This window comes from Bos taurus, chromosome 18, assembly GCF_002263795.3.
Source record: "Bos taurus isolate L1 Dominette 01449 registration number 42190680 breed Hereford chromosome 18, ARS-UCD2.0, whole genome shotgun sequence".
NCBI lineage: Eukaryota > Metazoa > Chordata > Mammalia > Artiodactyla > Bovidae > Bos > Bos taurus.
In genome coordinates this window covers 40595001-40609083 of record NC_037345.1, presented here as the reverse complement: position 1 = coordinate 40609083, position 14083 = coordinate 40595001, and the positions used below count along the sequence as shown (strand labels likewise).

Genomic DNA, 14083 nt, shown 5'->3' with positions numbered 1-14083 from the left:
AAGTTTAAGAAACAAAGTTTTCCAACTCATAGTTTTTAAAAGGTGGCCTCATGAATAAACAAGATTATACAGATATACGGGGCTTCCCTAGTGGCTCAGACGTTAAAGCGTCTGTCTACAATGCTGGAGACCAGGGTTTGATCCCTGGGTTGGGAAGATCCCCTGGAGAAGGAAATGGCAGCCCACTCCAGTATTCTTGCCTGGAAAATCCCATGGATCGTGGAACCTGGTAGGCTACCGTCCATGGGGTGGCAAAGAGTCGGACACCACTGAACAACTTCACTTTCACTTTATAGAGATATACAGGGCACACACTTCCTTACTAGCTATGCACTCTTATTTAGAGGGCAAAAAATTTAAACTTTCTAAAAATGGGAAAACCTGATGATTCTGGAGCAAGGCTGCCTGAGTTTTACTTAATAGTTCTGTGGCTTAAAAATGTTGTTCAATCTCTCTGAGTCAGTTTCCTCATCTCTAAAATAGGGGAGGGGAGTGGGAGGAAAAGGACTGAAAAATAGTACCTACCTCACCCGGTTGCTGTGAGTTTTAAATGAAATGATGCATATAAAGTACACAGAAAATGCTTGATACAGAGTAAATGATCAAAATTACTTGATTCTTTACGATTCATTGGTTATTTAGGGGAACTGCAAAAACTTCCTCGTATCCTAAACAATGTTCCTTTAAAATGAAATGTAAATAACTGATAAAGCACTGTAAATGTAAAAATTTGACAATATTGACCAATGGATTAAACATAAAACCGTAAATATTTATTGTAGTTAAGGAATTCATTTAACAGGCATTTAACTGAAAGCCTATATACCACGCACCAAAAGGATACACAGAAACTAGCATCCTTGATTAGCTGTTTCTTATGAAGGAGAAAAATAAATATAATGAGGTGTCTGTATTTTATAAACTTGGGAATATTCCAAATTATAGAAAGGTCTTATAAATCATTTGCATGACCAATTCCCTTCCCACCCCAAAATAAAAATATAGCAAAATGAGCATAATCACTATAAACCCTTAAAGTCCCTTTAAGACATTAGAGCGTCCCAAAGTTAATATTAAAGAATTACCAATAAAATGTAGATATGCAAGCAAATCTGTTAAAACCAGGTCCTTGATAAGAGAACAACAAATACTTTGCTGTACATACTTTTATGTTTAAAAGAAATCATATCGTAAAGATAGACCATTAATCCTACTTCTAGAAATCTACCCAGGAAGATACTTTCAACAATACAAAAATATACATATACAACAAAGTTATTCATTGCAATTGCAAAATATCAGAAATCTAAATGCCTATAGACAGCAAAGTGGCTGAATAAACTGTTATATCTAGACACAAAAAAGTGTTACACCTCTGATAACAATTAAAAGGATGGGGCAGAAAGAGTAGAATGTTTATCTTCTCTGTATTTATCTTTTTATATAGCTGCAACTCTTAGAACCACATTAATGTTTCGTATACCCTTCATACACACCCCAAATAAACCATTAAACCCAACCACAATATGAGGAGACTCCAAACTGGAACACAAACACTAACAAATGAACCTAACTCCGTTATATGTGAAAGATCACAATAAAGGGAATGGGAAAGAAAAAGAACCTCAGAAAAGTTCTTGACTGATACTTAAAAAGAACTGAACATAAATAATGAAGTATACTTAATAAATGTTTTTCTCCTGGGGATCAGGGTTAACAGTCTGAAACTACTTGTGTGTGTCAACAGTTGACCTTTGAACAACATGGGTGTGAACTGTGCCTGTTCACTTACACGCTGGTTTTTTTTTTTCCTCTTCAGGAGATATGTACCACAGGACTATAGACAGCTGTATAGTTATATGCCAATTTTTGACTGCGGGGAGAGTCAGTGCCCCAAACCTCAGAGTTGTTTAAGGGTCAACTGTATTAGATATTTTTAAAATAAGTAAACACATTATATATAATAAAAGCTAGATTTCTCACTACTGAAGAAAGAAGTCATAAATTAAAAAAAAAAACTAAATGAACCTTGTGGTCTTATATTAAAATCAGGAAGTATCTGTATAAACTTACATTTTTTAATGTACATAAGCAAACAAACATATAGACATGTACATTAGTTAGTAACAAAACTTCCTACACCTGCTAAAAGAGCCTAGAAACAACAATATCTTATGGTAATATAAACACCTACATGAGAAGATGTTGGTTTTTAAACACCATCGTCCAACAGAAGGATCAAGGGCCCTTTGGAGAAGTGGTTACTGTTCCAAGGTTGGGCACGAAAAATACAAGATACGCCTATAACATTTTGTGATGTCAGAAAGAGTGTTCAAAAAGAGATGGAGACTTGCTGAAAGAATTCAGGAGTCAACTGAAAGGAGTTCCTAAACATCAAAGGTAGAAAATTTGAGCAAACAAAATAATGATAATTGGATTTTGACTCATAGAACAGAATATCCAAGTCCATACTGATATAAAGAAATGAATTAATAAATGGAACAGGGGTCAGGGAGGTGAATGACAGATTTTCATCACAAAAGAATTCCAAGAAATAAATGCTGAAAGAAAGGGCAAAACAGAAAACCACCATTAGGCAAATATCACAGTAAGAACGCTAAATGCAAAGTTGGTGAAATTCAAATAAGATCTGCAGATTAGTTAATAGTATTGTACTAAAGTGAATTTCTTGGTTTTAATAATTGTATTTTGGCCATACAAGATGAAATGACTTTAGGAGAAGCTAGATGAGGGGGTATTTGGGAAATCTACTATTTTTTGCCAGTTTTTCTGTAGATCTACAATTAGTTCAAAATTAAAAGTTAAAAAAAAATTCAGTCTATTTTACAATGATTTAAAAGGGAACACTTAAGACCAATTTCATATTATCATATTGAATACTGAATTTAACATAAAAAACAAAGGTATATGGTTAAGTTACAACTTGAAATTCTGTTTTAAGACTGAAGCTATGAAATGGGGCAACACTACTTCATTCAGTCTTCAGCAGAAAATCTAACACTTCTTTGTTTCTACTACCATTTTGTCCCAAGATGGAAAACATCTACTTGCAAGAAGAAATACAAACTACATAAACAACAACAGGCTCAAGATGAAGTTGAAGAACATGAAAAATTATTTAATGACAGTACTCTTGAAATTACATGTCTGTAAAGAACACCACAGTAATCCCACAATGAAGTCTGTTTCTGGGGGAAAATCAGAGAAAGGCTCACCTGACAAGCAGTTGGAACTGTGGGCTCTTTTGGGTGCATGGGATTATACTTTTGGTTATTTTGTTTTTTGTGGGGGATGGGCTGAGAGAAAAAGTTTTCAACTAAAAATATATATACTTGATCAAAATTTACTAAAGAAAAAAATCTACATTTTTAGGCAATCTTTTAAAATCAGCCCTCTGTTCTGAATTATCCATTAACTTGTGGGGATTCAGGCTCATCCCCTTATTACTAAGATACATATTCATAAAATTTTTACAGTTTGTGCTGCTCTAGTTACAAATAGCTTCTACTTTTCTAGGACATAATTTCACTTTGTTTAAGCAAGAATTCATTAAAGAAGCTATAAATAACCTTTAAATATTTAGCCATGAATAGAGGGTGGACTGGCATTGATGGCTATTTTAGTACTAATGCAGAATGCTTTTTAAAAGCTACATTTTAGCACGCATCAAGCTAATGATTAACACTTGCAAGTGTAATTTTCAATGTTCGAATAAATTTCTCTTTATTTTAAGGTGTTCTGCCAAAAGTAAACATGTTATTCAATTATTTACTAGTAGGAAAGTAGCCTTAAAGAATGAAAATGTTCAGAAGATTCAAACATAAAATTTCTTATTTACGAAAATTTACTCATGTATTTCTATCATCTAGACAACCTTTCCTTCTCTCCCAAAATAAACTGCTGCTTAACACTGCACACACTCGGGGAGAACCGCCTGAGGAGCCGTAAGCATTCACGGACCCACTGTATGGGGCACGCAGCATACATATGAAAGACATTTCCATACTGAATTCTGAGTCATAAAGTTCACAACATTTTAGAGACCAAGTTTCATAAAATTTTTACTTAAAAAAAAATGTTTTACAAAACACCGTTCTTTCAATCAAAGAAACTTTCTGTTGGGTACATGGAGCTTTCTACCGTAGAGATTACAGAATAACAGTCAAACAGGGACAGATTTTTTAAATAGCCACCTAGCTGCAAAACCTACAAGAAGTAGATTTTTTTTTAAAGTGCCTTTAAAAAGGTAAAGCAAGTAATATAATTGTTGAATCTATTTGAAATTTTAAAAGTTTCTTTAAAATGATCCATATGGTGTGCACAATATCGCAGCTGGAACAAAACTGCCAGTATTTAGTTTCAAACACAAAAACAACACATATGAACAGCATTCTTTGAAAAATAATTCAAAATGCTGCCACCGTATGACATGACAAACCTAACAATGAGTGCTGATGGTATTCAGAGAATTAACAAAACAAGCTGAATATTAAAGTATTTAAATATTTACTTTGATTTCTTTTTAATACCACTGATAAGAGTAAGAGAACTTGCTGCCAAATTTACTCAGGATGCCTTATTTCAAATTACATGTAACATACTTGGCTATACATTTTCTAAACAATTGCAAAACTGCGTTTTAGGATGTAAACTCCCATTTCCTAGGCAGGCCCTAGTTTTTCTGCTGCAATCTAGCAGCTTTGAACTTTGAAACCCTCTTTGTAGTTCCTTCTGATACTTCTGACAGAACTTCTTTTCGTTCTGGAATGGTGGGTAGCACAGGATGAGCCATGGCTGGGTGTGGTGTTAAGGAGGGTGACAAAAACTCTTTTTCTATTACAGTTCCAGAAAAAGCCTAGAAGACAAAAAAATCAGATTATGATAACAAAACACAAATAAGATGCCCACAAAATCTTTATCCTGCATTGCAGTGCCAATCAGACATTTCTTTTCATAAGATTTTCTGATACACAAAACTACAACATCAAAATACAAATTGCTCATAGAAATCAAGTACCATTAAAAAGTATCTTAATTACACCACCAATACAAATAGATGGTTTAATAGTACACATGTAAGAAAACAAAATGTAAAAACATGTGCATATGGGATTTTAAAAAAATGGGTAAATAAAAGGTCCTCAACTTTCATACATTCATTCCATTTACATCCAGACCATGCTGTGAAAAATAATGTATTAAAATTAAAAATTCTATTAGAGTGTCAAACATCAACTGATAAATGAGCTATCCTATGGTGGCCATCCTGCCTGCAAGCCTACAGCCCAGTTTCAGTAGCAGTGACATCTCTTAGGTGGTGTCCATTTATGCAATTATTTGATTATTTTATTGCATCTTGCCTCAATTTTATTTAAGGTCAGTGGAAACAGAAAATTAAAAGTGCTGGTGCTAGTGGAAATAATTGTCTATCTTGAATTTTAATGCAATAAATTCAATAACAGAAATCAAGGCACCACAAAAATTATTCTTTAATTTCAACCCCCTATTTGCTGGACATTTTTTTTCGTCTACTGTAGTGTGTATATAATGTGTACAAAATGTATGTATAAATGTATATACTGTGTATAAAACGATGGAAATAAAACCAAAGATAGGTCTTTTCTGTATCTTTTTAAGGAGAGATCCATCAAAATCAAGTTGTTATGATTTTTTTTTTAAAGATTTCTAGTATTTGGAAGCTCCTTACTTTCATCTTCTAAAAACCCATTATGTACAAACTTAAATTTGACACACATTTGACATGCAAACTGTCAAATATATTTTACTTTCCTTTGTCTACCAAGTGAACAAATCAGTTAAGACAATGTATCACCTGAGTAGTCTAAAACGCCAATCTGCTCCAGCTTGCCCCACCAAAGGAGAACCAAGAATGCCCTGACCCTCCCACACTTTACTGTGAGACCCTGCGTGGAGTCCAGCTTTTTAAAGGGAATTCAAAGTCTACTTTTCTAAAAACTCTATTTTATCATGATGAGTACAGAGCCTTCTTATTATACAAAAAAAGCTCTTGAAAAAGAATATTTTAACATTTAAAGATAAGGAAAAATATCTTTCAAAGTACTTGCCATAATCATGAACTATTTATTTTGATGTTAAAAAATTCATAACAGCTAGATGCTAACTGTAACAGTTCAATACAAAATGCAAAGCTATTAAATAGGATGAAATGAAAATAAACTCTAGACTTGAGTTCTAACTATATCATGATACATTAACTCCTTACTAAAACCTAATTTTCAGATACTTAAAAACAGCAAAAGTCTATCACTTGTTTTTCTAACAGTATGGAAGACTATTAAATAAGATACTCTCCAGGTCAAATGAGATCATTGTATCGGGAGTAGGGAAGGAGAATATTCTAATCATACAAACTGTACCTAAATACTAATGATCTCTCCATTGCCAATTACTATTTACTACAACTAGTACCACCTAGGGACATGAAGCACAAGCAACAGTTTTACGTATATTTGCTGCTGCTGCTAAGTCGCTTCAGTTGTGTCCGACTCTGTGCGACCCCATAGACGGCAGCCCACCAGGCTCCCCCATCCCTGGGATTCTCCAGGCAGGAACACTGGAGTGGGTTGCCATTTCCTTCTCCGATGCATGAAAGTGAAAAGTGAAAGGGAAGTCGCTCAGTTGTGTCCGACTCTTAGAGACCCCATGGACTGCAGCCTACCAGGCTCCTCCATCCATGGGATTTTCCAGGCAAGAGTACTGGAGTTGGGGTGCCATTACCTTCTCCGTACGTATGTTTACTCATTTACAAAGATAAATATTTTAATATGTATTTGACATATACTCAAATGGGTACATAAGTTTGATAAGGGCCTGAGTTCCCCAGTCTTCCCAAATACTGTTTAAATTAAAATCTGAAATACCCACTAAACACAAGAATAAAAAATATCAAGTATGGGTATAATGGAAACGATAACACTCTTATTTTGGTATCTCCCAGTATCACTCTTTTCCCCATACACAAAACTGTGTGTAACGTGGTAGGTAACACTGTTACATGTGCACTCATTTTTCTGAGGAGAGGATCTACAGCTCTCACTAGCCTGTGAAATGGTTCCATAACTTCCAAGAGTTAAAAATTTCACTGGCACAAGCCAAAATATAGAAGAACTATAAATAATTATCTGTCATACATTACTTATTTTCTCCTTTAACTCTACCAAAGCATTTAAAAGAGAAAAGTATTATCTGCTGGGCCTCCCCAGTGCCTCAGTGGTAAAGAATCCACCTGCCATGCAAAAGACGCAGGTTCGTCCCCTGGGTCGGGAAGATCTGCTAGAGAAGGAAATGGCAACCCACTCCAGTTTTCTTGCCAGTAAAATCCCATGGACAGAGGAGCCTGGCGGGCTACAGTCTATGGGGTCGCAAAGAGTCAGACACCACTGAGGGACTGAGTATGCACACAGCCATGCACATCATCTGCTACTTGAACTATTTTAATTTTATAACATTGGCTATAAGTCTGGTCTAGTGGAATTTATTTTTTAAAGGCTGCTAAATTATTTCCTAGCCATGAGACTTCTCTAGTGGTGCAGTGGTTAAGACTCCATGCTTCCAATGCAGGGGACATGGGTTGGATCCCTGGTTGGAGAACTAAGATCCCACAAGCCACACAGCATGGTCAAAAACAATTTTCTAACCAAAAATGAAATATATATCCTAATTAAGATACATTAATTATATATATATAATATATATATACACATTAATTAATATATACAAAATATATATCCTAATTAAGATACATGGACTGTAGCCCACCAGGCTCCTCTGCCCATGAGATTCTCCAGGCAAGAACACTGGAGCTGCTAAGGACTTTTATAAATTATTAATTACCAAAAAAAGTACAAGCCTATGATTAATTAGGCTCTATGACTTCTGAGACTAAATACATGTATGAACCAAAGAAGCTACAAAATAAACAATGTCATTACCCTGTCAATTAATGTCATTAAATAACTATTCAAAATAGAATAATTTAAAGACAATAAGATTAATGATTCATAGACCATACCTGGAAGATACAGCAGCTACAATTTTTTAAGTCTTTTCAACTCCCAAAATAACTATGTAAAATGGGGAAAACTTGAAATTGCATATCCCTTTGAAACGGAGCTACCAATACCTTTTTAACTCTCAAAGATACTATATGAAATAATGAATTAAAGACATACACAAACCTCAGGTGTTACTGATAAAGGCAAAAGTTTCTTTTGATGATTTTCTTGTTCCTCTTCCAAAATGCTCTCACTAGCATCACTACAAGTGGCCTCTTCACAGCTAATGCTTCTCAACACTCCCCGTCTATCATCAAAATCAGCAGCACTGCTCTCACTGGTATCACTGCAAACACTGTTCTCTCTACTTCGAGATTTCAGGATTGACTTACGAGGGACGTATTCTCCATTCACGACATCAACAAAGACTCTATAATATAAAAATTATATATGTCCTTTAGTTAACATAAAACAGGATAAATTTATAATGATTTTTTAAAAAGTCTTTTCTAGAAATTAATTTAAAATATTTTATTCAAACATATCCAAAATTTTCACCATCACAATAATTTTGTGGCCTCAAGTGACATCTTTATATTATCAATATTTTTAAAAGTATAATTTTTTGACCCAATAAAATACAGCAGTCTATTTATAAGTATGTTCTGGGTGACAACAGCTTGATTGTTTTGTCCAAAACGTACATATATTTTCGAAGTCATTTAGCAATTTTCACTATTTTACAAATAAGGGTCATGAAAATAGTAGATATTTTCAAATGACAGCTTTCTCAGCAAACATTACAACAAAAAATTGAAATAGCATACATAGACTCTGTGAAAAGGTAGACCACACGGCTAACCAAGCACTGCCAAAGTGGCGGCAGCACAGCGCTGCCCCAGCACACCAGAAACACAAACTGTCATCTCTAAAGTTAACATACAACAATTTTTTACCAGATTGGGAATGTTTTAAAAGCACTAGTAAAGAGGGGGAAATGCAAAAAAAACGAGCAATGTTCTACTTGCTTTGAACTGGGAAGCTGTGTTGGGGCTCAGCAGCACTTGTGACAGCCTTTAAAACACAAAGCTAACTCTATCAAAATACTTCACTTTCCAGTCAGAGACTTCTGTGTTACGAGCAACCTTTTCCTGTAAATACTCAGTTGCAAAAAGAGAGAAAGGAAGAGCAGACTGCTCTGCTGTCTATGAATACCACTCACCTGTAAATATCAGCAGGAGTCCTGATCATAGGCAGCTCTTGGGGAGAATGACCACTGCCAGAACTGTTCTTTCGCTTACGCTTGGCTTCTTCTTTTTTTTCACTGAATTTTAAGGTGGTATTTTTTCCAGTATTTATACGGACCTAAAAATTTCACAGCAAAAAAATCACTATCATTTTGACAAATTAAGGCCAAAACTAAAACCAATAAACTCTACAATTAAAGAAGTAATAGTAATAGAGGCAGTTTACATATTTTGACACTGAAATAATGTGCATTATCAGTTAAGACCTAAAAGTCCTTACTTTATCATACTTCTATGCGTTACTTCTTGAATCCGGGGTCCCCAACCCCTGGGCCACGGACTGGTATCAGTCTGTGGCCTGCTAGGAACTGGGCTGCACAGTAGGAGATAAGCAGCAGGCGAGCAAGCGAAGCTTCATCTGTATTTATAGCTGTTCCCCACCGCTCACATTACTTCCTGAGCTCAGCTTCCTGTCATATCAGCGGCAGCATAATAAACGTAATGCACTTAAATCATCCCCAAATCATTCCCTCCCATCCTGCCCCATCCATGGAAAAACTGTCTTCCCTGAAACCAGTCCCTGGTGCCAAAAAAGGTTGGGGACTAGTTTTAAATGACCAATTCTAGTCATCAGCAACTATTATTATACAAAAAGCAAAATACATACAAACTAAATGCTAGATTATTACAAGCTTTCACATCACCCATTACTTTGATATAAGTTTTTGGCTTAAATTATGCATTTCAAAACAAAGAGCACAATTAACCAAAATAAATATTCAGTAAGAATATAAAATTTAAGTCATAAAAACAATATGAGATAATGCTTAACTATTTAAAATTTTTAAATACCTCTAATTTTTTAAAATTTAAGGATCAAAAAAATAAAATCAAAGCTATTCAGGATTAACACATTATTCTTCTATCCCTACTCAGCATTTATAGCATCTTTCCATATTAATGACTGTTCTTCCCCACAACATTCCTGCAAATATTATTTATTCTTCCTGCTTTATCTAAATGAAAACCAACTTAAAGCTTGAAAAGAAAATCACAAAACAAAATTTTTTTTCTGGTAATAGGTCAATTTTTTCCAAAGAATTCATAAGATGCTCTTTTAGTCTGAAGTACAAGAATATATATTTTGAAAAACCATGTAATTATTTCACTTCACATTAGAGTAGCGAACACTTAAAAGGACCTAAGAAATAGTAAATATGTTTTAAATATGTTTCATTAAATAATTATCACAGGCACTTAAGACTGATAACCACAGACCGTTAACTTTGATAAAGGCAATCCCTACAAGGGTACCTTATAGCTAAAAAGAAGAAAAAGAAAAAAGCAAAGCACTAAATTAAGACAAAAGAGTCCCTGTTTTATTACTAACTCACTCTATAGTCTTCTATGCCTTAAGTTTCCTTGAGAAAGACAAATTGGAAAGATGAAATTCCCGGTGGCTCCTTAAAGCAGTATTATGAGGCCAAGAGAGCAAGGGAATGAGTTTAAGGTCCTTCCTTCACTAAGATCCAACGTGCTTTGATCTGGGATTTAAAAACTGGGGATTCTACAATAAGTAAAGAGGGAACAAAAAGTCTTTTGATACTAAGAAAAGCTGTATTAGAAGCTCTCACTCTAGTAACCCCAGCTCTAAAACACCAAAACTCTATAAAGTCCTGAATACCCAGAGATGCTTATATTTACTTTGTGAGAAATGGAACTAATTTTTATTTCCTGATAAACTTTTCCTTTTTGCTCGTCATGCTCCTATTCATTATATGCTCACACAGAAATAACCCGATACAATTAAAAATTTAACTAATGCCAGTTACTTTCATCATAAATGTACACAAATACTCATCTGATCTCCTTCCCGACCACCAAATTTCAAATTGTATTGTGGCTTCAAGAGAACACACCAATACCAGCTAACTATCTAAACTTTTTTCTTTTTGTTTTTCAGATAAAACTGGTCATAACAAGAGGCAAAAGATGGTTTTCTTATTTGGCACTATCAACAATATTAATCCCTGTTAATGCTGTTCTTTTAAAGAGAATTGTAGATGATCATTAATATTCAAATCATATGAAAAAATTAGTAAAGTTAAAAGTATACAAACCCTCTTAGGTTCAACAGTGTGAGAAAAATATATTGTTGGTATAGAATTATCTTCAACCCCTAAGGTATCATGGTCATTTTCACTATCACCACCATCATCATTATTATCATCATCATCTTCATTACTGTGGTAAGAACTTGAACCATTCACTGAATAGTTCAATGGACTATTCACTTGACCATTGAAGAGTTCTGAATTTGTAAGACTGTTGTAACAACTGCTGAGGGCGAGAGAGTCTGTTACTTGATGCATCATATTCACATTTATGTTCTGATCTTCCTTTTCCTCTTCAGAGGACACATCTTCTCCATTTGCAACCACAGTATCAGGCTTACTATTAATAGTAAAGAAAAAGAAAACAAGGTCAAACAAACACATTAGAATTTTTTTCAGTTAATTTCAATAGGTAAAAAATAAGGTTTTGCATAGAATATTTTTAAACTAGATTTCTAGGTTAATAAAAATGTTTTTAAATGAATGAAAAAATGGTTTCTATGCTAATTCTATACTGTAGCTATTCAAACATAAGTAGAATATGTTCTTATCTTTGCAAGGAAGATATTGGCCATATAAAATAAAATATAATAAAAATAGTACAATCATAAATTAGCACAAAATTCACAGAGAATATTATCTCTATTTGAAGACCAGAAATTACAGCCACAGAATTGTAACATATTCTAATTTTCTATTTTCATAATCAAAATATTTTATAAGCATGTATTGTTATAATTTTTAAAATAAGACTTCTACATATGTATACGATTTATACACATATATACACATTTCCCATGCTTCATTCTACTAAGAATTTGAGGACCTTATAAAAATAACAAAACCAAAAAAAAATAAAATAAAAATAAAAATAACAAAACCAGAAATGCAACAGAATGGAAACAACATCATGCTGAAGTTGAAGAATCGCAATGAAGAAAATCACAAGATTCAAAACTGATTTACAAAAATGAAACAGTATCAGTTAATTAAAAAGACCTAAGTATAGGTGAAATTGTAGTGAAAAAAATATTCTGTGTCTTATTTTTCACAGTAACTCTGCATATCATTTAAGTAAAATAATATAGCAACTTCTATAGGAACACCTTTCACTGAGCACTCTGACAATTCTGAGCGCTAATATGTATTTCAAACGGCAACTGGGTCAAGGTTTTCATACTTATAACTACTTGACCAGATTACAAATTTTGTTGTTGTTTAGTTGCTAAGTCATGTCAGACTCTTTTGCAACTTCATGGACCATAGCCCACCAGGTTCCTCTGTCCCTGGGATTCTCCAAGCAAGAATACTGGAGCGAGTTGCCACTTCCTTCTCCAGGGGATCTTCTCAACCCAGGGATCAAACCCACATCTCTTGCTTTGCAGGCAGATTCTTTACCACTGAGCCACCAGGGAAGCCCAGATTACAAACTACTTGCTCAATAAGCAAAAAAGTTTGCAAAGGAAAGCAAGGATAAACACGTTATAGCCACAAACTTAAACTGAATGCATATTTTTCTTTTTAACACACGTCATTTAAACATACTACATTATCTTGACTACAGTAAAAAAATAACTCATTTAAAATGTAATATATAAAGTATCCATAATTACAAATATCTGGTATATCTTAATTTATTATACAAAATATGGCTGAAATCTTAAAATAAGAAACAGGTATATTAAGTATTTCTATTACACACATATGTATGGGGCATGTGCATGAACACACTGATCTAAAGGAAAATATTCTAGAGAATTAATATTTGCCTTAGAGTGGTAGGGTTACTGATATTTTAGGATAACGTGCTTTTCTGTATTTTATTCAAGGGGCACATATTTTATAAGGAAATGTGTGTAAGGAAATTTTTCATTAGGTACCTATCAATATCAATTTCACCCAGCAATTCTTCTTGTCTCTCTAGTTCTTCAAGTCGATCCCATAGTTCCTTATCAGCAAGCAGATCCTTGGATTTTAGATCATTTGCAAATTCTGCTTCAAAAATATCTGAAGTTTTTGGTTTGGAGTGAGGTTTATGAGCAATTCGGTGTTTTGCTGTTAAAAAAAAAAGGGACATGGCCATTAACAGCCAATTTTTAAAAGGCACAAACCTAGACATAATGGACTTTCTTCTGAGGTGAGGAGGATGTTGAGAAAGAGCAAGACATGATTTTTAAGCCAAACAGTGGAGTTCCAAGGATGTATGACTCTTAGAATCCTGTTTAGTTCAAGGACCGAGCAGTGCCAGCATCCCTGGAGAACACTTCACAAGTGCAGACTCTCAGGGCCTCCCCAGACCTGCTGAATCAGAATCTGTATTTTAACCATAGCCCCAGAGAATTCACATGCACATTAAAGACTATAAAGAGCTGCCTGAGAGCTTCAAAAATGCATAAGCAGAAATGGTCACAATGCACTCTAGTTATACGCAAAATTCAACACAAGTAATACCCATCTTCCATCCTTACTCAAGAGAATTTAGTTACTAAAGTAACACATAAAAGCCTTGTCACAGGATACTTTCAACTCTAAGGCACTGCCAGACAGGAATACCCTAGGAGAAATCTATGGAGCCTAATCCTTGGAAAATTCTACTATAATTTTATATATGAGTATTTCTAGCTTTTAAATTGCTTCATCTTATTTATAATCCTCATGTGAGGCA

The 14083-nt window shown here is 34.2% G+C and overlaps 1 protein-coding gene across 2 annotated transcripts in view; it reads right to left on the bottom strand.

The window, feature by feature from the left end:
• Positions 1–751: 751 nt before the first annotated feature.
• Positions 752–14083, bottom strand: part of URI1 (URI1 prefoldin like chaperone) — a 77667-nt gene continuing 64335 nt past the window's right edge. Inside the window, exons 7-11 of one of the 2 annotated variants that reach the window (XM_059876691.1) lie at positions 13299–13473; positions 11425–11758; positions 9280–9422; positions 8241–8487; positions 752–4876 (exon numbers count right to left, since the gene is read on the bottom strand). In XM_059876691.1, coding sequence (XP_059732674.1) covers positions 4694–4876; positions 8241–8487; positions 9280–9422; positions 11425–11758; positions 13299–13473 — 1082 coding nt within the window. In that variant the 3' untranslated portion in view covers positions 752–4693. 2 annotated transcript variants of the gene reach the window in all.